The following is a 26,685-nucleotide window of genomic DNA, read 5'->3' on the forward strand; positions in this document are numbered from 1 at the left end:
TCAGACGATTCTAACCACACGACCACTACTCTTGATCTCTTCCATACTAACAACCCTTCAAAATACAAGATCAATGTTAGTGGTCCTCTAGATATCTCAGATCACATAATTGGAAAAGAGACCATAACTTAGCTATGATCTCTTCTCCAATTGAGTCTTTCTCTCGTGGCCATTCTCAGTACAGTGTTGTTTGTCATTACAAGGATGAAAATTTCTGGCTATGCTAAAGCAGTTATTAAACAGTTATAATTAATCCAAACTAGATTTTAAAGGCTAAAATTAGAAATTTTCTTTTGTCCAAATTGTACTAGAGAATTCTGGTCTCTTGCCAAAGCTATTGGCTACAACTTCTGTCCATCGACACTCCTACCCCTTTTACAACTTGATGGCTCTTCTGCTTGTTCAGTTAAACATAAAACCAACTTATTAGCATCCAGCTTTTCTTCTAAACTCTTGTATCGACGATCTTCGTAAATCACCTCCTTCCATACCTAATGCACTTCGCTCAATACCTCTCATGATCAGCTGTAGTAAATAAAAAAAAGTCTGCATAATCTCGATGCCAAGAAACTGCAGGTCCTAAAGGCACAGTTTTTTCAAAACTGTGCTCGCTCCTGTTTTATATCATCTCTTTCTTTCCTTCTTTCTTTCCTTTCCTTCTGCATGGATATTTGCTCATATCCATCCAGTTCTTAAAAAAAGGTGAAAATTTCTTCCTTTACAATTATCGAACCATTGCACTCGCCTCTACTCTTTCCAAAGTCATTAAGAAATCCATCAACTACTACCTCTTAAACTATCTCGAAATCTTCCATCTCATCAGTGATCGCCAATAAAGATTCCATCATTGTCGATCCACTGGAAATATACTGGCTTATGTTACTCATCTTTAAACAAATTCTATGAAAATGCTTGGTGAAACTCAAGCAGTTTCTCTTGGCGTATCTAAGGCTTTCGGCCATGTCTGACATAAAGGCCTTTTAAATAAAAGCATCAAATCGGGATTTCCAATAAACAGACTTCATGGAATTTTTGGTTTCACTCTTCTAACGTTCATTTCAATGTTTTTAAATTTATTAATTAAATAATAATTAGAAAGGCACGACTATTTAATTGAAATAATTTTTAGTTTTATTATAATTTAATGTCTCTAAATGTGCTTATATTTATTTAAACGTAAACAAGTTTTCTCCAAATATGTTAAAATAAATAATCAAAAAAAAAAAGTCACACATTTCCTCTTTACTGATTTAATAATATCAATCTGCGAAATTTAGGTCAAAAATTAGACCACTTTCCCCACTGGGTTTATTAACTTATACTCTCAAGGTCTGCTTTCATTAGAATCGCTTAGACAGCACTCAAATGAAAGCCGATATTACTGACACATCACAAACAAAGAAAAATTTATTACAGGCAAAAATTCTACCTAATGAAGTAACAGAAATATTTCCTGATAGGAGTGGGAGGAGTCATCCTGGGATATTTTTACTCCATGACCGAGTTAGTGAGTCTAGGGGTCAAAGAGTTCTCCCCCAACCCGGAAACTCGCATTTTTCGTCGAGCAACAAACACGGATCATAGAATGTACACGGTACAGACAACGTGCACTTTTCGGGGATGCACAATGGCCACGTCGATTCATCCGTTCAATAAGGTTAATCTCATTAACCTGACTATTATTATCGCTGGGTTAACATCTTGTTTGTTGTCGTTCTTCGAGTGGTTTCTTTGATATAATCTAGGGCAAATTCATCGTCACGTAACCACCCTCTTCGGCACTGCATTCGACAAGAAACATGAAGTGCGAGAAAGACAGAGGGTACTAAACCACCTGAAAGAAACTGATAGTACAGAATGAATTGTTGATGAGATAACTGTGAGAGTATGAAACAGCAACATAATATTTATCACTCAGATTCCCCATCGTCTTGACCTGTTACATGAATCTCAAGTTAATATCTAAACAGTCTGTTGCCGACAACTGGGCATTTTTATTCACAGTCCACAAGATAACCGATTTCTTCAAAACCGGTTGTGCGACCCTTCAAAAGGAATGTTATGATCACGCTTCAAGCCAAGCCTCGTGCTCCACTTTATATGGAAGATAGAATGTGTTGAACACCCAGGGTAATGGGAGATCGTGAAGTCCAACCTCTCTGCTTTACACCCTTCTTTGTTACCATCGACACCATTTCATTTCAAATGCACGCGTGTTATTTATATTAAGCTATCCGCATGCATAAATAATCAGAAAATAAGAAATCCAACTCAATAAACGTTTTTATTTTATATAATATTATTGAAATGTGAAAATACAATGTGAGAAATACAATCATAAGATGATAAATGCAAGGTTCTCTGGACTAAACAGTTTCGTTTTATGGTAGGATTTAAATTTTGTGTTGCATGGTTTAATATTTTTTTTAATAATTAGAACATTAAAAGTGACGTATCCTTTTGTACTAGATTCGATTGCATTGTATGAAAACGTTTTCTCCTGATTGATCTGAACTCCCATACGAAAAATCTTAACAAAGAGTTGCCTAGATATTGCCCTTCAAATAAAAAATACTAATGTCATTTATCTGGAATTGGATATCTTGTTATCAAAATGCCCAATTTAAGTATTCACGAGAGTCAACTAAAAGATAAACAATGTTTACAAAGTGGAATCCTAGCACTGAAGTACCGATAGTTCAACTGCATTTTATAAATAAAAAATCTCTGTCTATACTCCAAAACATAACATATTTAGGGATGTATTGTATTTATGTAGTCTATATTCTACACTGGTGTTCAAAGAAAGTGCATCATCCCTTAAAATTGTAATTGTCGTCCGAATAAGTAAGTATATAGCAATATTTCTTACAGATTGCATAAGATAAGATTAACACGCATCGGTGATGACGTAATATTGCATCAGCTGTTACTCAGCTATATAAGCAAGCTCCACCAGAGTTGCAGTCATTCCTTGCTTGTGTCAGGATGGCGAGTTACGTGCAGTTGATGCCACGAAGAAAGAGTGCTATTATTGCTTTATGTGAGGAAGGATGTCCTTCCCGTCATATTGCTTATAGAGTGTCTTGTAATCAGTCGACAATGAGTAGATTTCTTTCCAAACTCACGTAGCCGAGTGGTCATGAGATAGAGTGCATAGCACACGTTCCTTGAATGGATTGTTTGTTATTATTTCCCTGTATGTGCTTATTGTCGCAATTTAGACAATGTTGCACCGTATGAATTATGTGTGTAAACTATGTATGCTCTGTGGTCTGTTGCTACTCTTGCCTGAAACCAACTAACTCAGCCACATTGTGAAAAAGACTCATAAAAATTCCTTATGTCATTGACGGAATTCGAACTCAGGTCTTTTCCACCCAGTGTGGAGAGGACGATGATTATACCAACTGTGCTGCCTCACGAGGACCTTTAAAGATATGGGTAGCAATATTAATCCATTGTTTTGACAAACTGCAGAAGGAGTGAAGCATAGTGTTATTGTAATCGTTTCTTCCAATAAAATTTGGATTAGGACAGTGTCCACAAAAGCAAAAATCAGTGAGGACAGCTTTACAATGGTATAAAATTGAAAGGATTCTAGCACATCACATGTACCACTGTTGAAAAATCAGCTTTCCTAAAAGCCATTTTAATTGCAATAGGGTAAAGCTGTTCACTTTTTTACTGTCGCTGTACACATCTCAGCAGTGCGTGTACCACAGATGAAAAATATTGGAGAATTCATAAGACTTCTTAGAAACTCTGCAATTCCATCGTAGTCAGTGTATTCTTGATTTTTGTGGAAGATATTCGAGGCTTGATTATTTTGCCTGTTAAAAATTCTGTTTTTAATAACATTTCCCACGTTCAAAAAAAAAATCAGTGCTGAGGATTTATTCATCCACCGTGAACTATAAATACAATCCAACTGAATGTCCCTTAAATAAACTGAACTGTAAGTTGGACAGTATGCAAATTAACAGAGTTCATACATAAAAGAGCACATCTGAACTCTGTTAAACATGCTTATTATCTAATGCATAACATATTTAGAAATGCATTCATGTATTGCATAATAAGAATTGCAAAATATCACAAACAGTGGCGTTACTTCTAATTATAATTTTCTGATCAAACTCGTTTCATTTTCAGATAAGAAAGAAAATTTCCCTCGACATTTTTCTATTTTCTCTTTAGTTTGCAAGATGGTTCAGCTTTCGTTTATGAATAATAAATATCTTGAGAGGGAGAAAGAAATATTCTTTCAGTGATATTAGAACAGTTTTGCATAATGTCTATTCGTTCACAACCCACCTTTTTCGCTTTACAATTTTCAATGTCCTTATAATCTTTGGAAGAGTAACAGTTGAATTTCCTGTCAAGAAATTATGCTAAAATTTATTTTTATTTATTTTATTAATTTAATTACTTACTTAACTTTTCTTTTATTTTTTCTCCCAGGAATTTATACTCCACATTTTAAACAACACTTGGAAAAACTATTTTCAAAAATAAAGTTACAGAACGTACACAGTGTTTATTTAAGTGAAATGAAGACACTCAGTACGGATATCCAATATTTTTCTGCGCATAAATTATATTGGAAATGCGTCGTGTGCCACCTATGGGCGAATTCAGAAGCTATCAGAATCAACAATTCCTCTCCTCCCCCTCCCCAATCTTAATCCACGTCTGGCGCCAATAAATGGGATATGCTTAAATAGAAGGTACAAGAATACAAGAAGGTACAAGAATATTTGCTCGTGTTATCGAGGTACTCCATGAACCTCCAGAAACCCTGTTCTGGGAGTTCATGGAACAAGTAAATACAAGCACTATATTAGTGCAACTAAGAGTAAGAACATGCGCATACATGTACACTAATGCTAGGAGCATCTTAAATAATTTTGTTTAATTTGAAGTACTGATTAAGTCATCAAATGCAGACATTGCGGGGATATCGGAGACATGGTGTCACTCAGACACGAGCGATGTTGAATTTGAATGTAGGGGTGTAATGAACGCAGAAAGGACAGATAAGAAAGTGGGGAGGGTTTGTGCTCTTAGTTATGAAGCATATTAAATGTAAGGCAGTGTATCCAGTCAATATGGGTAGCCAGTGCAATGTGGAGCCAATTTAAGTTTTGCACTGGTCTGCAAAACTTAAGGATCAGCACTATTTCTAAAGGTTACAACCACAAAATCTTTACTTAAGGTAGTCTTTACTGAAGACAGTAGATTCAGTCTCAGCAGCGATTCTGGACGTCAGCTAATCTGGTGAGAGGTTGGTACACCGTAAACATCATTGAAAGGGATCGATATGGCGGTCGAGGTGTTCTCGTCTGGGTAAGCGTTATCTTGGATAGACGTACACAACTCCAGATACTGGAAGGCGGTACTGTAACCGGTGCACGCTACTATACTGAGGTAATCCTTCCCCATGTGCGTCTGTTCCGAGGTGCCATTGGCCCCGAGTTCGTGTTTATGGATGATAACGCCACACCCCATCGCACTGCAGCTGTTGATATGCTTTTAGAAAGTGAGGACATTGTTCGTGTGGATTGGCCTGCTCGTTTCATCGATCTAAATCCCATCGACACATATGAGACGCTGTGGGAAGACGCCTAGCGGCACGTCCACACACAACAAAAAATGCTCACCAGCTGAAGATGGCGCTGACAGAGGAATGGACGATGTCACCGCAAGAACTTATCAACAACATTGTTCTCAGTATGGACAGGCAGAGCAAAGTCTGCATCGACATTAAGGGTGGCCATATCTCCTACTGAGGACCACCTCTTCCCTTTGTTCCATCTTTGGCAGTGATGCATCTGTATCATGGCAGCCAGTGCTGTGTTGCCATTTTTTAATAAAGTCCCTCTGTACCGTTTTGTTTCAGTTGTTGTGTCGGTGTTGTTTCCTTCATCATTTCTGTACCTCACGATGTTCCTTTAGTATGATTTTCCCATATCCAGGCCAATGCTACGAGAAGCTACAGGTGAAAACCTGACTGGTCCTTAAATTTTGCACACCAGTGTATAAGCACTGGAAAAATGAAAAAGAGAGAGTAGGAGTACGTTATAAGCCTAATAACTGTGATGAGTGTACCAAACAATTATAGAAAGAAAGAGTGTAGGCCGGTAAATCAGGATGTCGTATAATGAGGGACTTTAACTTTCCAAGATGTTGACTGGATAAACTTTTGAATTTATTGGATGACTGTTTTATACAATCACGTTTGAGAGGCAATAAGAGAAAGCAGTACTCTTGATCTGGTTATCAGCAGCGATTCCTCAACCATTAAAGATCTGCACGTAAATGATCCATTGGGTGGCAGTGATCACAGTGTGCAAATGTGGAATTTACCTTCAAGATATGACTACTTTCAAGAGTAAAGGAAAGGGCTTTTGCTTTCGTAAGGGCAACTACAGTGGTTTCAGAGTGTTATTAAATTATGTGCAGTGGGAACTACTGATGGTGTTACCAACAACAAATTCTAAATGGGAAGCATTCAAAGAAATAATCATTAAAGCTACTAGGCTTTTCAGGTCTGCTAAGAAATACTGTTCAAGACAGACCTAAATGAATGTCAGATAAACTGATGAAACTTGTGGCTGAGAAGAAAAATGCATGGGATGCATATATTTTATTAGATGATACAGAAATATGGTAGATATAAACTCTGTTATTAAGTTAAAAAGGAGGTCAGACGAGCTAAGACACATTATGAGAAGCCTCTGGCAAAAAATGCAAAGAACAACAGCAAAGACCTCTTTGCTTATATTAACAGTAGAAGTAAGGGGTTGGATTACATTAGGCTAATTCTGTTAATGGTTTAACTATTAATGACCATACTCAGGTTGCTAACAAACTGAATAGGTATTTCTCCCACATGAGGAATTCTTTGGGGAAGGGTATGCCAGCAGTTTATCAAACTCTGGCATCACATGTTCATTTTGTGATAACAGAGGAAAGAGGAAAGATAAATTGTTGAAGATAAGCATAATGCGTCTGGAGTTGAAAACCTGGGGCCAGTCAGGTTTTTACCTGGGATCTATTCAAGTATGTTAACGGAGACAAAGGAGGTAAACAAACGCTTAACCATAATTATGAGAGGTCCTTCAAAAAGGGAGATCAAAAGGTGACCTGACTAATTACAGAATTGTTAGCTTAAAGTCTGTTCCAGAGAAAATAATGGAGTCTGTTTAAATTAGTAATGCAGGGCTCTCTAGATTGGAATGCAATTATACTGCAGCCACAACATGGATTTGTTAAGGGGCGGTCTTGTCTGGCCAATTTGATTGGATACTATGATGCAGTAACAAAGGAACTCGATGCATGCAAGAAATAATTTTGATAACATATTCTTCGATTTCAGGAAAGTTTTTGATACTGTTGCACAAAAAAAGACTTAAGTACAAATTGGAGAAGGGTATCATTAAGGGCAAGTTGCTGCTATGAATAAAGGGATAACTGAGTGGTTATCAATGGGCACTGCTCTTCGTGCACTAATGTTATTAGAGCAGTTTCCCAGAGTTCCGTGCTCCGCCCATTGTTGTTATCTATATTTATTAATATTGATAAAGATATATCGGGCTTAATGTCTAAGCTTGAAGATGATACAAAGGTTGGCAGGGTGGTTAATGGTAGTAATCAAGGTAAGCTACTGCAACAATAATTACACCTATAAGCTGAGAAATGGCGGTTGAAGTTTAACATCAACAAATGCAAGCTACTGGACATGGGTAGCAGTAATCTCAGATTAACGTATCAACGGTTTGGTACCACATTGAAGGAAGTGGAAAATGAAAAAGGTTTAGTAGTAATTGTGCATCCAGATATGAAGCTCTCTGAGCACTGCAGACAGGCTGCCAGGACAGCTCATGGGATTTTTTTCAATGATATACAGGAACTTTGCTAGCAGGGATAGGATGTGATTATCCGTTTGTACAAGGCCATAATTAGGCCACATATTGAGTACTGTACACTGGTTTGGAGGCTTTATTTTATGAAGGATGCAGATCTGCTGGAACCAGTGCAGAAAAGGAAGGGAACAAGTATTCTTACCAAGAAAGGCTTCAGTTCTGCAAATTGCCGCATCTGGAGACTAGGCATCTGGGAGGAGATCTGATTGAGATGCTTAAGGCCTTGAATTTATTGAGTATGCTCAATGTTGATGGCATTCTTCCTCTTGCTGAGACTACACACAATGTGGCATAAATTCAAATATTAAGGAAGGATTGTTGCAGGATAGATGTGCCGAAAATTGTCTTCAGCCAGCGGGGGGGGGGGGTTGATTGCTGCAACAAACTTCCATCTGTTGTTGTTGTGGAAGTGAGTAGTTTCTTGGGGAGGATGAACAAGTGAGGTGAGAGGGTTTTTTTTTTTTTTTTGGATGATGCTCTACAAGTTTGCTTTCTGGCATCATATCATTTGTCACTACTAATAATAATACTAACTCCATTTCTGATTTTTAAATCTGCTGTACATTTTCTTAAGTTATTTTATTCACTTCGCAGACACCCAACTGAAAACAGATGAGCGGTTTGGTCACCCTGTGTCACTATACAGGGTAATTCAGAAGGTATAGTAAATATTTTGGGAGGTTATAGTATCGATTATTCTGAGTAAAAAGGTTCATATAAACATGTGCCCAATTCTCAATGGATACGAAGATACAGCTGTTTGAAACTGGCCCGCAGAAAGCCATTACGAGAGGTAGTGAAGAAAGATAAATGACTTATTGTTGGTATTTATTGACTTTTTGATTGATACAAAACAAATAATTAACAATTTTTTTTACAGTCCACAATAAATGTTCGAAAATCCCAACGCCAACCTCAATGCACTTTGCAACTCTTGTGGTAATATGGCGTGTTGTTCTTCTGAGGTCGTCTTGGCGTTCCTTTATGAGGGCAACAGTGTCCAAAATGCGAGCGAGCAATTCGTCTCTTGTATTCCCCTTTTCTTTGTATACTGCGCTTTTCATCCACTCCCACAAACAAAAATCTAACAGAGTGAGGCCTGGAGACCTTGTTAGCCAATAAACAGGACCACCGCGACCGTTCAGGGAAAGTTCGATTTAGATATTGTATCACCAGACGGGTATAATGTGCAGGAGCTCCGTCATGCTGAAAGTACATACTAATCCTTGTAGCCAAGGGAACATCCTCCAATAGCAGTGGAAGTTTGTTTTGCAGAAATTCTAGGTAAATGGAACCTGTAAGACGATTTTGTAACACAACAGGCCCAATCAACTGATTGTCGATGATACCGCACCACAGAGAAGCGATGTTGAAAATTTGTTTCTATAGTGGCATGTGGATTTTCGTCTGACCACCTATGAGAGTTGCGGGTGTTGTTGATACCGTCACGGGTGAAAGTAGCTTTATCGCTTGTCTGTGGAACACCGATACGCGTAGAAATCCTTCGTGTGCTAATAGAAGGACTACGTTCTACCAACTGAAGAATGCGTTCTATTTCATCCACATTTTATTCATTTGCACATTCAGAAGAAATATGAGTGCTGGGAACTGTACCAGTCTCACGCAGTGTGGTGTAATCGCTCTTGAATCCGGTATTCTGCGGTTAGGAAACTGTCGACGGTATTCTCTACAAGCAGCAGTAGCACTTTGACCCCAAAAACCGTAGACAAACACCATATCGAGCATGTGTGAGGACATTCTTAATAACACTTCTAATACCAAACAGTTTCAAAGTAGAACTTTCCGACAATGGAACGGGCAATTTGAAAGGAGAACTGTGCGAAAGTGCAACTGTTCAAAAGTGAAACTTCCTATTCTAAAGTAGAACTGTTCGAAAGTGTAATATTGCAAAGTGAATCACTTGGTTTGAAAGAACTGGGAGAAAAAGGAACCGTTCGAAATGGAACTGTCATTGAAATTTGGAACACACTATTCTAAAGGGAAACGGATCAAAGGTGAAATACGCTGTTCTTTTGCCGAAAATGAAAATGAAACTGTTCGAAAATGAAACCAGTCCAAGATGGAACATCTTTGGTCAACGTTGGACTTGTAAGTTTTTCGTCCTGTAAACGACAGCTGACCAAATACATTTATAAACACAGTATAGTGACGTCTGGTGGCCACTGGTGTAAAAGTCAAATGTTTAAAGCTTAATAAACTGTTCGAAAGTGAAACTAATCTCAAATGAACCACCTTATTCGAAAATGAAACTGCTCGAAACACAGGAACATGGTGTTTGGAAGTAAAATTGTTTTGATGTGGACTGCGCTATTCGGTACAAAACACTTGAAAAATGAAAACAAGCTGTTTGGAAGCGAAAGGTTACATAGTAGAACTGTTCGAAAATGGAAAAGGCAGTTTTAAAGTAAACCCGTGCGAAAAGAGAACTGTTTTAATCTAGAACTCCTATTTCAATGTGGAACTGTTCGAAAGTGTAACTCCCAGTTGCAAAGTGGAACTGTTCAAGTGAAACTGTTTGAAGGTGGACACACTGTTCCTAAGTGACATACGCTGTTGCAAAGTGAAACCAGTCCAAAGTGGAACACCTTGTACCAGAGTTGAACTGTTCAAGAATGGAACATGCTATTAGAAAGTGAAATTGTTCAGAAGTGTACTATGCTCTTCAGAGGCTGTGAAGTGGAACACTAAAAATGGAAACATCCTGTTCGAAGATGGAACGATTATAAAGTAAACTAGTGAAATGTGCAACACACTGAAGAAGTGATATACGCTGTTCGAAAGGGGACTGTTCTAGAGTGGAATGAGCCATTCGAAAGTGGCACACGCTATTCAAAATTGGAATACATTGTTTGATAGCAGAACTGTTCTAAAGGGAGAATCCTGTTCGGAAATAGATCGTGCTGTACAAAAGTGGAATACGCTGTTCCTCAATGGAACTGTTCAAAAATGAAGCACGCTGTACAAAAGTGGAACTGTTCTAAAGGTTAGCATGCTGTGTGCGAAAATAAAACTGTTCGAAATTGAAACAGTCTGTTCTAGAATGGAACGAGCTTTTCCAAACTGAAACCATTCGAAAGTGGAATACGCTATTCCTAATTGGAACTATTCGAAAGTGAAACAACCTATTTCAAAGTGAAACTAGTCCAAAGTGGAACTATTCAAACTTGGATCGTGCTGTTAAAAGTGAAATTGTTTTAAAGTGGAACAGAAGCGTTCTAAATGTCCTTGTTTATACTCCGAAACGGCTACCAGTTCAGTGGAGTTTACAATAAATTATCAATACAAACATTAATCGTATTTAGCAGTCACGGGCATGAACCCCGGTACACCCGAAGAGCACGTGATACTGCACTGTCGCCTCTGACCACTCGGCTACGTAATACTATTCAAAACAGAAACACAGTATTTAAAAGTGGAGTGATTACTGCGTAACACACTGTGGAAACTGAGAAACGTTTGAAAGGGGAAATTATTATAACGTGGACTGCTCAGTGGTGTAGGAAGTGTTCAAGAATGGAAGATGCTGTTTAAATTTGGAACACGTCATTCGAATCTGGCACTCACTGTTCAAAACGGGAAAACGCTATTCTATGAGTTAGAACTGTGCGAAAGTTTAACTGTTCAAAGAAAAACTGTCCATTTCGAAGTAGAAGTGTTCGAAAGTGGAATAGTCTGGATGTGGAACAGCCAGTTTGAAAGTAGAACTGTGCGAAAGTCGAAATTTTCGAAAGTTATAGCACAAATATACAGTTCTAAAGTTCTGCTGGTGAAATGCAGTGTGGTGTCTGTATCTCTAGACCTCAAACTAGAATTTTTAAATTTCCATGATCTGAATTAAATCATTTTTCTGTAATACAGTGCCCGTATTTGAGCTATACAAAGAAGCACTCTTTTCCAGGAAACAAGAGATACACTTGACTGGCTCTTCAGATCTGTTTCTCTTTCTCATTCCACCCTTGGTTTTTCTCACTCGCTCTGTATTTCTTCCCTTCCACTGGATATCTTAATCTTAACATTGAATACATAATAAAATTAAATTTCTTTCCTAAAGAAGTCCTTATTTAAAGAATGCATCTTTAAAACTAAGTGGAAAAGTGTACAGCTTCAACTGAACAAACATCGGAAGGTACAACAGGCACACGGAAACTAGGACACTAGTAACCTAGCGTGAACCGTTAAAGGTTACTGACCAATCAGAAAGCCACACATTAAGGAAAGATCAGAACTCTCTCTTTCTCTCTAAAAAAGGCGGAGTTAAGTCGTTGAACACGTGCTCCATTATGGCAGTCTGCTCAATGTTCCACTGTTACGACGTAGGACTAGTTCTCTAATGCATGAGGAGTTTTTCTAGTTTTCTCCCTTCCACCGTTTCCCTCCTTAAAAAGTAGGTTAGCTTAAAAACACGTGGTTCTTGTATAAAAGAAGCCGGTATTCAGGGGCAACCCCAATTGTGTGGACAGAGTGCCGGAGTCAACATTCGAGGGTAAGTGTTCCAAGTGTGTGTTAATCTCACCGCAAATGGATTTACTGTAAGGATTAAAAAACCTTGGATGCCACCGCCAATCTTTTTGTTTCGAATTACAATTATAGGACCAAGTGTGTTTTGGTAAGATTCTTTTAACGTTGGAATCCAGATGGACTATTATACAGCACAAATAGTGGACCAGGATTTCGTTGTAACTCTTGGAAAAGAAGAAATAATTTTCTACCGGAATCCATAAATGGACTTTTCTGGTCACATTTCTGCACTTTAGAGAAAATTTCCCGAATTTATGAAAATACTAAATGGTTTGAAGGAAACTTGAGCTAGTCTTTTAGTTACCACTGCGCATCTAATTACAGGGCAATGAAAATGGTTATGTCCACTGACATATCTCTGAAATGTGACTTATAAAGGTCATTTGTGGAGTACATCTTTAAAATCTATTTTAAAACAACTCATTAGTACGTCACATTCCAAGTCAGGTAATACATTCTATTATCAATTCACGATTATCATTCTGGTCATGACTCATCTGCTAATATTCCCTTAACTGAAGAAGCATAGATTCGTATAAGAAGTCTTATGATAACCACACTTGTTTTCTGTGGCTGCTTATATTTTGTTTCCTTTCCAGTGGATGGCTTTTCTAATTCCATTTTGTTGTCGTGGCATTTTGTAAAATCTTCTGCATTACCAGTTTGGTGCATATAATGTTTTATTTTATATTAGGAAACGTTAAAGAGGTATAATCATCACACAACGGCACTTTTTAACTAATATTATCTGTAAAATAGCAAATGATTAGAGAAAAATACTTTGAATGTTATGAGTTTATAAAATAAACGAATTTAGATGTTTTATTCTAAAAATATGCATCCGTGCTTTGAAATATATGCCACTTGACAAATCAATGAAAATTATTACCGATCACTAACCATTTAATATTGAAGTTCAGCATAAGAATTCATATACCAATGGAAATCGTGACTAATACCATGAATCATTCCAAAAACAGCTCGATAGTCTGCAAAAATTCGCAAGATTTTCGATGAACTTTAATCGAGATTGATGGAACGAGAGGATAAACGAGGCCCTTGCTCCTGACCTTGTGTTTAAGGTTTTATTTCCGGGATGGTTTTGTTCCTTCAGTTTTTCTCCTTTCTATATATATAAAATCATTTATTGCCATCTAATAAAGAGCAATACCCCGGTGCAGCCAACCCACAAGGATTCACATAATTCTGTGATGATTTTGTGGTAATTAAATTGATGAGGATTAATTGCATTTGTTTATACATCTGATGATATGTAACTACATACGTAAAACTATTAAATTAATTATTTATTTGCTTACTTGGCTTTGTGGATTGTATTTCGTTCTTTGCATCTCAAAATATGAAATATTTCTGTATATGATCTATGCCTGAACCATGTTATCAATCTGTATTTTAAGGCAATCGCTTTTTAAGTGATTATTTAATAAGGCAGACCCTACATTTTTTATAAACTCTGCTTATTTATTAAATGGTTATCTCTTGGCTAATCAAGAACCTTACTTCCCACTAAATTGCTATAATTATTTTCAGAGAGAATAAATGCTGAGATGCTATTCTTCGTGGAATTTTTAGTATTAAACGAACTTTTGGAGTCAATTATTTTTTGTTTATTTTGATAAAAAATATGTGTTTTAATCCTCTCAGAATTTTGTGTGCCTATTTTACTAATTAACATTCTCAACAAGTAATACGAAATGATGCTACTTATTTTCTTTCCATTAGGAATTGGACAAAGATGAAACTATTTATAGTCACACTTCTTATTATAGGTAAGTAGATAGCTGTTTATATAAATTTATAATTAAATGTTGTTATCATTCATTGATTGGTAGTTAGAATAATTTATATTGTTACAAGGGCAAGGATATCTTTATAAGTGCATAGGATCAAAGCTCAAATTTGTGTGCTGACGATGGTGTGAAATCAACTTTCAGCTTCAACCCACCATAGATGGGCGTTGTAATTGTGGAATAGACGAAGTCTATTCTAGTGATTTCATCTTTTCTTGGTTCCTCACAGTTGTCTTCTTAAGTTCACTGCCATCTTTGTAATTAACTTATTCTGTTTCTTATTTCCCAACGCATTTCATCTCCAAGCTATCTTCTCGCTACCTTACTTCTTTAGCTGAGTGCTTACCTTAATTATCTGCAATCAATCTTCTTAACAAAAATAACGGAATAATGCAAAAATCTAGCCAGTACAACGACAATTCATCTGATTAGGCGTTTTCTATCTGGAAGGCACATAGGTGTTTGAAAGATTCGCGGTGGATGATCATTGACAGGACAGTTACAAGTTGAGGTGGCCAGAGGTTTGAGCATTTCAAGAATGTCAATCTCAAGGCTACAGCAACATCAAGATTCGAGAGAGAGGTCTCTAAGTCAAGTTCAAGGTCGGCCAAGAGTTACAACGTCCTAAGATGGCCACAGATTACAAGGCTATTCCTCTACATCTTTCTCTTTAATAGTCCCTGAAAGGACAGCAGCAAACAATGTGACTCGACGCGAGAAAGGTGACTGTTTTGTATTTCGCTTACCAAAGGAGAGCTACCATCTGAATTCTCTAATTCAACCCGATAGGCCACTATTCTCTTTATAGAATGGATATTTAGTCTTAAAACTGAATCAATATATTCTCATCCAGAGAGAACATGTAAATTCTCCCTAACTCTCCCTCTTAACCATTGTCGTGACTGTTATATGATCGTTTGGCAAGGCATCGTAATGAACACCGTACCGATCTCTACATCCTTCGACGACGCAACCCGACTCCTCAATGGAACGAGATCCTTTTATGTGAGACTTTTCAGAGGTGTCATAGCTCCAAATTTCATTTTTATGAACAATAATTCTGGTCCACCTGGGATTCAGCTCTTCGCAAAATTCTTTCAAATTGATAATATCCTTCGGATGAAGTGACCAACTAGATCTCCTCTTGTAGAGGAGTAAGATTTATTAAGGTTTTTTCATCACCCTTGTAATTACTTCCGACAATTAGAATGAAAACCCGTTCGCTCTCTCATGCTAGTTGTCGGCAATGATCATACTCTCTTTTATATTCTGAATTATGTAAGATTACGCAATTTAGGGTAATCATAATCCCATGATTATGATTCATGAAAGTAGACCATGTTTATTTTTAAAATTCGATATATTTGAGTCAAAATACCTGATAGAAATTTATCAAGTACAGATTTTTCTTAATAACGAGTATCTTAAGGATTTCTTCATATCTTCTACATTTTATGTCTTGTAAAATGCAAGTAATTTTGTAATGCCTTCACGTGAGAACTTTTTGTCATGTTAAGATAACAGATGTACATATTTTATTGGGCTGAAAGCATGTTCCACATAAATATGGATTTTTCGCCCAGCAAACCAACCGAAGAATACACGCAATTAAAAACACAATATATTCTGACGCCTCATAGACTTAATTGCTTTGGCCCTTACCAAGCACATAACTTCTGTCACCATCTATTTCTGAAATGGCTTGTTAATTATCTTATTAGAATGCATGCAGCTTTTCTTTCCAGTCTTTCAATACAGCTTTCTGAAGTTTTATCGCCATCATAAAGAATCATTATAATAGATTTTTTCCATAGATTTGAGGAGAAACTAATGGTTCCTGACTTGAAGGAACCAGAACAGTGAATGGCTTCGGTATAGGTTAATATGCAACAGCATTTCACATTTGCTATTCAGATATCTAGATGGAGCACTCAGAGAGGAACCAGATAAATCATTTCACAAATATATTTAAATTATACAACAATTTGTATAATGCTTTAGTAATGTTCATCTTTCACATAACAAGATCGTGGGAGCTGTATCATCAGTCGTGATTACATTTTTTAATAAATATGGAATACGTCATTAATATGGAATATCAATGACGTAAGTGACCGTCAGGGTTAAAATCTAGAATGGTAGATGATAGCTTTGTTGCAAAAGCTCTGGCTATGTTACTTCCACTGACCTGTTCTCTTAATAGCCCAATAACTCTCCGATGGATATATGGAGCATCCCATCAGGGTGAAAGAACGCCTAGTCTAATATCGCTGTCACTCTCTCAATTCCGGAATGGCAGTATGTATTCAGATGTTTGTCCTTTCACGGATACAGTAAGGAAAAATCCATTAACAATTTCTTCAAAAATGCGGTCCAATTGTGGATGTGAAACCACATCGTACCGTTACCTTCTTACCATATAATGGTTTGCCAGTTATCGTGCATGGATTTTATTCAGTCCATTACAACTCGTTTATGCATATTAACAGTACCAAAGAGTGGGCTTCGTTGGACCACAAAACACAGTGTAGTCATTTTTAGTCATATTCAAGTTGGGAAAAACGCAGGTATACGAAATTTAAACAGAATTCTGAATGGGGAGAGAGGATAAAACTCGAATTATTTTGAACTTATAAGGGCGCGGTTTCAGGACGTTGGTCATTCCTGAAGTTTGGGGGTTGGTCACCACAACCCCCAGACTTCGACGTTGCTCGGAATGACGTCAGATGTCATCGGATATTTATACATATTAGGAAACCCCTCTTGCACTGCATAATCCTATCGGTGAACAGACTTTACAGTCCAGCTACTCTCGATAGAGTTTCTACCTGTATCGAGGGATGCCCTTTCCGTTCAAGTGTTTTTACGTACAAGTTAATTTGCATAACACATACTGTTCGAAGTGTTCCTTATTTGCATATTTTCTTTTCCTTTGAAACCTCGCAATAAAACTTTGTTGTTGTATTGTCTTGAATTTAAATAAATATGTTTATGTCAAAACATTTACATATTTTTAAGTTAAATAACTTTGTGAGCACCCTGAAATTGCTACAAGCATAGAGATACAAACAATAGAAATTCATAATGAGAAAGCATCTCCAACAACCCATCGGCCATCCCACCCAGCAACATCTCTCTTTTTTCCAGTTGGACCGGGAGTCATTTGAGAACATTTTCCCTGGTATACAGTTAAAGGCCAAGAAGCAATTGTGGTACAAAAACTGAGGGTGTTCTAAAGATCACATCTTCAGCGTATAAAGTCCATTTAAAAAATTTCTGCTCCTTCTTGTCTAGACGTCAAAAGAAAAAATCAGATAAGCAATGTATGGAGAGTTGTTTCTTCTGGAATAAGAAAGTCGCTCGTCCCACCTATTCAAGGACAGGGAAAGTTCCGAATCAGAAAATGAAGACAGCTTTATGGATTCCTCTACTGGCGAAGAACTTTCAAAAGGAGATAAATCCAAGGATGACGGACAATTCAGTTTTGTATTGTTTTTCTATGAAGGAAATTTCATGGCAAAAAATGTGGAGAACTTCGTCCAATAGCGTTAAAAGAAATATGCTAGAAATGCATGAGCTGTGTGTGTGTCTTATGGAAGAGTAAAACTGAACGCTGCTGTTCCATATTTGAGACCCTTTATAAAATATACCAAATGTTTCACCTTTTTTAGCATTGCATATTTTGATTATTGCTATAAAGTTTTGGTTCATTTATTTTAGCAAAAGTCTTGCAACAAAAGAGAAGCATTATATTTTATAACCTTTTCTCTATGTTTATTTATAACATCCCTACTAACAAAAATTTTCAGACTGAAATACCTTAGTTAAATATTTCCTATAATATTATCAGGTTTTATTGGTAAAACTGACATTAAAATAAAGCTATTTTACTAGTGAAATTTGGGAATACCATTATATATAACACTATTCTCAAATAATTTTTTTATTAATTAAATCTACTACACTATCATGTTAAAATGCATATTACCCTCCGGTTTTACTGATAATCCTATTATATTTACAGGCGTCACGGCGATCTCTAGTGAGAGGGTAAGTTTTTATTTGTACTGTCCATTTTATACCTATAATTAGTTTTATTACTCTTTAGTTTTCAAAGCTTTAGCGATTTTGCCTAATAATACAAACTTCTGTTTGAGAGTGGATCAGAAAACAAACAAAGGACAACAGAAGAGTTATCTACTCAGTAGTAAGGGAATCAGTATTCTCCAAAAAGGCCCTCAGTGGTTAGAAATTATAGCGAATGTAATGAACAATGTGGATGTGGCTACCTTTATCAACAGCAACACCAACTTAAAACTAAAATTCTATAGCAGTTACATAGAGCTTCGCCAGATACTGACAAATGTGTCACCTTAGCCATAGATGGCCATAGATGGTGGCATCTATGGCCAAGGTGGCCATAGATGTCACCACCCCACTCTGATACTCGCTTTTATTCAGATACAATCTCCGATAGAGAAAGCTGCTCCGAAAATGTAACTTCAAACTTGAACAGAAACCACTCCGACCTGTAGAGACAGCGTTTATTACTTCTTGTGGTGACAGATAAAGTAAATTTATCATACAAGTACAAAGCGTGGTGGTCAGAGTACAGGAACTGACTTGACGTGTGACTGCACTAAAACTCACAGTGAGAGGTCACGAGGATCGCATGACTTAACGAACTGGATTAGAGGAAATGTACCAAACAAATTGGCATATGATTAAACTATGCTACTAATAATACACCTGGTTCCGACAGTCTCGTATTAGATACTGTATATAATATACTGGAAAGGTACTGGATTCTAGGATATGCCGCAAATCAATGGATTTAAAATAAGATTAGTGCACATTAGCTTATAAGGGTAAGGATGTATACAATTGATGGAAGTTGGGGCCACTGCTTTTTGAAATTCTTTGTGGTCTCTAACTATTAAAAGTTAGACACTTGGCTTTTTGGGTCCCAAAACTCGAAAAATTTAAACCTATTTCCGTTTGTGTGTATGTTAAGATTATAATAGTTATGAGGCACCAGTATGTGTCTGTAATTGCGTGTATTCTAGGTCGGTTTTCTAAACAACATGCTTCTTATTCATTTTGAATAAGAACCATGTAATCCTCTCCTGAGATCGACTAAATCATAGCCACAATAAAAAAATACCTCGTGTCATTGAAGGAATTCGAACCTAGCTCTTTTCTCTCCGGAGTGAGAGGACGATGATTATAACCACTGTGAGGATCCCCGCTTGGAGGTTGTTGTTGTTATGTTTTCTGGCGCAAGGGCTACATAGGCCGTACTGAGCCAAACCGCTTGGAGGAGACCAAGCGGAGCTCTCGACCTGCCTACTAGCTAGGAAGTGGTTTAATCTTTTTCTGCTTTTCTACTTTAGGAACTTAATAAACTATTTAAAATTGCATGAAAAAGGTGGATGTAAGTGTCTAATATTTAAAAAGAATTGAGCATTTATTCCACATAAGGCATTTCACAGAGTTCAATTTGTGATCTTTTCAGCAGAATGGCTAAATGATGATACTTTGAGATGGTTGTATTTTACTGGGGCAAGAACATAGATATGGCTATAATCTATATGTATTCCATTGTTCCGGTTTACGTTGTTCCCCAATACATTGCAAAGAAAATGTTTAAAATACTTTTGGAATTTGTAAATTATATTTTCAACTAAAATGTGCTAATTATGAAGTTAATGTTTAGTAACACGAAGCAGTTCAAATGGCAAAAAAATCAACTGAGGATGACCCTCCGACCTACATAACAAACATATACAGTAACTTCTATTTCAATAGTACTGAGTACGTGGTCATGCATGCACAGAAATGGAAGTCTGTACAATCTGGACACTCATTTTTGATGAGAATGTGAAATGTTTGTGTAGTGTCATGATTATATTTCAAGAAATTCTTGGTATGAGCAAGGTCAGTGCAAGCAGATGTTAAATGTTGATAACTGCTCAGAAATAAAGGTTAAAGTAAATTCTATGGCATTCTTTTCAATAACGACTGGCAATGAAAAGTGGCAACCAATAGAACTTCAAGACAAGGATTCAGCTCTTCACAAAATTCAGGGATCCACATTTCACTATAAAAAAAAATCATGACCATTGTTATTTCGAACAACGAAGGAGTTCTGGCAAAGTTAATGGATTTTACAAAACCACTATCTCGAGTGATGCACACAGTATCTGTAAATCCGTAAAAGAAAAACGAAGAGGAAATTAACAGTAGTTCTTCAAGGTACTCTCCAAATACAGAAAAACGCCAAAATATCAGTTTTCTGTTCCAGGAAAGGAATCACCTATTCTACAGTCCTTAACTGCAAGTGCTTTTTAGTTATTTTGATATCTGAAACCTATTCGGCACGATACATCACCGTCTACCATTCGTGCGGAGAGGTTGAAGTTCGGCGACTGGAGAAATTTTTAAAGTTCCTTTCATTTGAGGCTGTAAAGTGACAAACGATTTACTCCTGTCTATAAAAGGCATTCAATGCTTAAGGCCTCCAAGCAATCTCTGTATTGTCACCACTAAGTCATTTCGAATTCTTCTAATGTACCAAACTTCGAATAACTTCTTCGTGACTGCTTATTTCCCTAATAAAACCTGCTTGCCTTGAAATGCTTCTGATGACTGGGATTCACTTAGACGTCATTGTTTTAAGACTCCAGACCTAGTCTGTAAGAAAACAAATTCAGAATATTAATTGCATCCGCATAGAGCGAACAGGCAATTTTAATATTCTCTACGGAACATGGTCTCTTCTCTCTATGTATCATATTTTGTCATTATAGAAGCACTTCTTGAATAGCATACATGAATGCTAAAAACTAGTCCAAAAAGAAATTTGCAACATGCGTATGAAATCCTGATCATTCTCCAATCATTTCAGAGGTTGAAACTCGCTAGTTTAGAGGGAACCTATTTTTATTAATGTTAAGTAGTAATTCTGTATAAAACTGCAAAACATTTTTAATAAAAATAGGTATATTTTAATAATATTTATAAAATTTTAGATAATTAAACATTTCAAAATAAACACATGGAAAACTCTACATATTTTGGAATGAAATAGCCTAATAAAAGTACCAATTTTTAATTATATGTTCAAAGAGATGATATAAGTCGATAAAATACTGAAAAATCTATAAAATTTTCATCCATCAATCTATTGAAGAGCAAAACATTGGATTAGATGACAAGGTAGCCAACATTTCTGTTATTTTACCGGAAAATCAGTACAGTATTTGAAAAACCTTTCCCGATTCTCCTATTTATCATACCCGGAAATCATGATTTCCTGCATTTTTGCATGATGGTTATAATCTTGCAACGACTAAAAACAAATTCAAAATTTAGTCCTACAGACATAGGCCGTTAGCACGAACAGTTTGGAAACTTTAGACTTGACAACGCTGGACTTTAATCAAATAAAATACTTTAATTTATTTATACTAATTATACCACAAAAATTTCCAACCAAGAACAATTGCTAGGGCTTTGTTGTGACACCCAATGGCGAATGAAACTACAGTAATAAGCAGCTCACAACTCCGAAAGCTCAAAACATATCCTCCAATATGTTTTGAGATAAATCATTCAGAGTTTACATGACAGTTAGATAGCAGTACAGTTAAAAATAAAATGTAACAAGCATGCATTCTCAGTGACAAATAGATGGAACAGAATGGGATGAAAAAGAACCTAAATCCCTTCACAAATATATTATACATATGTGAAGGGATGTAGATTTTTTGGGTTGTAACACAGTGGGTATGTTTATTCGTCAAATAGCAGAACTTAAAATAAAACGTTGGAGTTATCGTACACCAATGAATGAAAAACAAACTGCAGTCAAGGTCAGAATGGTCCTCTTCGTTATCAAATTTCAGGAATGCCTTAAAGGAGGAATGGATCACAATACCACCAGATTTCTCTGGCAATTAGTAGAAAACTTTCCATGATGCATTGCTGTTGAAAGAATCATTACGACCAGAGGTGGCCATAATGACTGATTCAATGACCAATAGACGATTACTTTCTTTGAATACGTATTTTGTTCAAAACTACCAGAATCCCATGGCATTTGATAGGACAGTTTACAATAGAGGATGGAGGTATCGGTATCTTCATACCGTTGTCCTCGAGTCCTCACAAAATTAGACAGTATAGTTTAAAGAAATAAATTTTAACAGCAGCAGTAGCTAACGTATAGCCAATCACGATATTTGCCTTTATAAGCGAATGGGCATGAAGTTTCGGAGTGCATGCAACTTGCACAAGTGCATAAAAATCATATGAAAAACAGTTATACGCTTTCACGATTGTTCAGATAAAATCATTGAGTTAGTTCTGTTTTTAATTAACTGCTCAACTTTAAATTTTTATTAAGAGTTCTAACATTTACATAATTCTACAGATCACAAGCTGTGTTTAATTTCTCACGCTTGTTAAAAATTAAAAATTAAATTAATCCTAAAGCGATTAAAGTTGCTTCCTTCTATTGGCTATCTTTGATTTTCTCAAGCAGTACAGTGAGTGGTAAAACGTTGAAATGAGGTACTAGACAAGGTACATAAGGAAAGAACATCTGTTTAACCTCCGTTTAGGTAAGACATCGAAGAACGGGATCAGCACTAGGAACAGCGATCAGAAATAGGTCCAATTAAATAATATATTAATTAAGGAAATCAAGTTATATTTTTTACAAAAAATTATCCTACATGTATTAATAAAAATTACAAAACAAATCAGTTAACTAAATTTAAATAATGTACTCTTTGCCTTCAGCCTGTGGAGGGGCAAAAACTTTTGTTTAGGTAAACAGATGATAACAGTAATAATTAAAATAATAATAATTGGGGGGAGAGAGAGAGATTAGAATTCTTCTAAATCCCTAGTATTTGTGAATGTATAAGGCTACAGGTGGCGCACAATATTTAACAATTTAATACTGCAGGTCAGGAGACAAGCTGGATACCAATTCCCTGGTCCCAGAAGTGCCGCAAATTACCCACAACAACAACAACAACAGCCACAGCAGCCGCAGCAGCAAGCGGGTGCGAGGTTTGCTGTCGAAGATGATGAAGACGACGACAGTGACCTCTATCAAGTACCAAGACGACAATTTCAAGCCCAGCCAGTTCAGCAATACTCTCCAGCACAACAAAGGTCTCGATCACCTGCTCCATCTCCTGCGCCCGTTGCCGCACCAGCTCCTCAGTATCAAGCGCAACCACAAACTTACAACGCTGCACCAAGAAGAAAAGCCGCTTCTCAAGGCACCAAGGTAAGATTCTTGACTGAGTCCGCCAGTGAATAGCATATTTGCAGGAGTAGCGATCGATACAGACATTATACTGCATTTTAAATGAAATGAGATTTTGTGAATTGTCTTTTTCAGTACGTGAGTGGAGCTCCTCAACAGCAGTTGAGTGTGGATATAGACGAGGACGAGGACGAAGAACAGAAACCGGATGCACTGGCATTATTGCTGCAAGATTCAAAGTTCAGTTGCAATACCAAACAAGATGGATACTATGCCGATGACAGCGTCAACTGCCAGGTTTTCCATTACTGCGTTGCAGGTGCTCGTCATTCCTGGATGTGTCCAGCAAACACAGTTTTCCATCAGGTTCATCTGAACTGCGTGCCAGAAGCCCAGGACATCTGTAAACAATCTCCCAAATTCCATTTTGTCAACGAATATCTTTATAAGGTAAGAGTCCAGTAATGTTATACAAGATTAATAGTAAATTTAACATTAAAATTTTAGCAGAATCAGTATTAAAACGTGACATACTGTTACACTGCTTAAATTTCTATAAAACATACCAAATAACGGTTAATAATTATTAATTAATAATAAATTAATTAATAATTATTAATCGTAAATTAATTGAAGAGTAATAATTTAATAATTTCTTATTTATTGAAAATTATATGTATCTGTGCGTTCAGTTTCGTCTTAGCGGACGATTTGATCCTTTCAGTGGTCAAACACTGGCCAACCAGACTTCAGCCTATATTGATTTTTATTAATATTTTATTATCATTTAAGAATTCCTCAGACTTATTTTTTTATAAATTTTTATAATTTTTATTGGTTAATAAATATTTAATGTTGCTCCGAATTGATTTTAAGTTATCTACTTTAAATGAATTATTGTTATTTACTTTATTGTTAATGAATAATATAAACTTAAATATTTTATTTCATTTAATTAGCCAGTAGACTATGAAGGGCCTAACAATACTGCCAGATATTACCAAAGGTACTATCCTGATGGTTACGTAGCTGGTGATACATTTGTCGTCCCTCCCGAAGAATCTCAACGCCCTCGTCAAAAAGCTCCAGAACAACAATATAGGGCTCCTCCACCACAGTCCCAATACTCTGAGCCACCACAGCGTCCGGTGCAAAGACAACCAGTCCAACCGCAATACAACGAACCAGCACCACGTCCAGTTCCACGGCAACCCGTCCAGCCCCAATATACTGAACCGGCACCGCGTCCAGTATCAAGACAAGTTGCTCAGCCTGCCTCTTTTAATCCACCAGTGCAAGCCCCTGTATTTAACCAACCTGTTGTAGCAACACCAGCACCATCGAGAACTGCCAGGCCAGCCTCCAGACAAGTAAATCTCCCCTATCAAGGTGACGAACAATTACCACAGACTTACAGAACAGCTGCTGCAGCTGCAGTTGCTGGACCACAACAAACACCGCAAGTTCAACAAGTTTATCAAGGTCAGAACGTACCGCGCAGGTCCGCGGCACCTTCACGATCCTCATTCCGCTCTCCCGCAGCATCACCAGCACCAGCTGCTTATGGTGGATATGGAAATGAGGCAGCAGGTGTACAGTATGACGATGATTATTAAGTTTTCACCAATAAACGACGACGAGAATTTTATTCCCAAAGGACTGTATGTAACAACTCTTTAAAGTCACACCCGTGATCGATGATTCAAGATCACGGGTACATACAAATCTAGCACAACGTGAAGGTTAAGTTATAGTTGATCATCTGATGACTAAATCTTGAGTTTGGTTAACATAAATAGGTCGAAATTGTGTCAGATCTCAATAAAACGTTTAAAACAAAATAAGGGTTTATGGCCGTGTAAGGCTATCATAACAGAGCCAAACAGAGGAACAGTCGCTTGTAATCAAAATGGACTCATAGTACCCTCATGTAAAATTCATCCACTAAACACACCATAAGTTAAAGTTAAATATTACTTTCATAACGGCTTTTTGGACTAGCTTTTATTTATTGATTAAAGTGACTATCTCTCGCCATCAGTTCATAATACGCTCTGTCCTCTAAGGTACTGATGTGGATGAAATTAAACTGTGGATGAAATTAAACAAATATCCCAAAGGTTGTTACTGCAATAATTATTATGAAATTTTTCGCTTTCCGACTATTTTTCACTGAGAATACCATGTTATATATTCGCATCGACAAAACCCCTATTCTTTTGATAAACAACCTTAGTTATCCAAAATTAGATCGCATTAGAACTGAATTCTAATGTCAAATTATTTTCTAGTTAACTGGAGTTCATAATCTCAACAGAAGGAATTAAGAATTGCATTTTCAATGACGGTATCTGTTGCTGGTACTTGTTACTTTTAATATGGGGGACTAGCAAATTTAATATCACTAGAGTCAAATTAAAAATCGTTAAAAATCCTTATTTCACCATGTCACAAATAAACTCACTTGTCCGGAAACTCTCAAGTGATTCAATTCAGCATGTATAGGTGCAGATGTAGTTCGTAGAAGTGTTAAATGACCAAAAAGAGCAAAACTGGACTTTCTTTTTAATGTAATTTTGTGGCCATATTTTTAATTGAGCTGTATTTGAAAATGAAAATTATTTTCGTGTATTCAAATTAAATGTGCCGTGTTTGTTTTTCCCACGTAAAATATATTACTTGTCTCATGAACAATATGTAAATAAAGTAAACAGCTGAATTTCTAGCTCTAAATAAAGTTTAATGTTACATCTATTCTTTAAGGTTATGAAGTGAATAATGCTTACCACTGTATCCTTGCACCGAAAATCTGTAGTCATAAATGCTCATTGATGTAAAACACAGATTTTTATGTTCAATAAAACATTCACTGTATGAAGGTAATAGGAGAAAATTTTTAAGGGCAATTATGAACAGAATCAAAAGATAGTTTAAATCTGGAATGTGAAATCTGTAAATGTCCTGGTTAAATAATGCTAGTGGTCAAACTCAACTTCAGATACTATATAAACCACCAAAAGTTAAATTGGAATAAATTTTACCCATGGTTTTGCTGTTCCTTCAAAGAACCTTCAAGATTTCTTTCCACTGTTACAGTATGGCTCAGCGTTTTACCAACTATTTT

General features: G+C 36.6%; 1 protein-coding gene across 2 annotated transcripts; it reads left to right on the forward strand.

The window, feature by feature from the left end:
- The first annotated feature begins 12,252 nt into the window (after positions 1 to 12,252).
- LOC150078979 (uncharacterized) lies at positions 12,253 to 26,439 on the forward strand. Of its 2 annotated transcripts, none has more exons than XM_090383997.1 (6): positions 12,253 to 12,432; positions 14,211 to 14,257; positions 18,303 to 18,328; positions 23,253 to 23,582; positions 23,697 to 24,011; positions 24,521 to 26,439. In XM_090383997.1, the coding sequence occupies exons 2-6, from the start codon at positions 14,224 to 14,226 to the stop codon at positions 25,175 to 25,177; spliced, it is 1,362 nt and encodes a 453-aa protein (XP_090240123.1). In that variant the 5' UTR covers positions 12,253 to 12,432; positions 14,211 to 14,223; the 3' UTR covers positions 25,178 to 26,439. The 2 variants fall into 2 exon arrangements, with proteins under 2 accessions (XP_090240123.1, XP_090240122.1); XM_090383996.1 differs by lacking the exon at positions 12,253 to 12,432 and adding an exon at positions 12,439 to 12,555.
- The last annotated feature ends 246 nt before the right edge of the window (positions 26,440 to 26,685 follow it).

Source organism: Mastigoproctus giganteus, chromosome 10 (assembly GCF_048544385.1).
Source record: "Mastigoproctus giganteus isolate SK-2022 chromosome 10, ASM4854438v1, whole genome shotgun sequence".
NCBI lineage: Eukaryota > Metazoa > Arthropoda > Arachnida > Uropygi > Thelyphonidae > Mastigoproctus > Mastigoproctus giganteus.

What these genes read in the sequence shown, in the direction of transcription:
- LOC150078979 (XM_090383996.1), top strand. Translation starts at nt 12,500, where the DNA reads ATGCCACCGCCAATCTTTTTGTTTCGAATTACAATTATAGGACCAAGT. An exon ending in ATAGGACCAAGTGTGTTTTG is followed by an intron (nt 12,556 to 14,210) that starts GTAAGATTCTTT and finishes TCTTTCCATTAG; the next exon opens with GAATTGGACAAAGATGAAAC. An exon ending in CCGCTTCTCAAGGCACCAAG is followed by an intron (nt 23,583 to 23,696) that starts GTAAGATTCTTG and finishes TGTCTTTTTCAG; the next exon opens with TACGTGAGTGGAGCTCCTCA.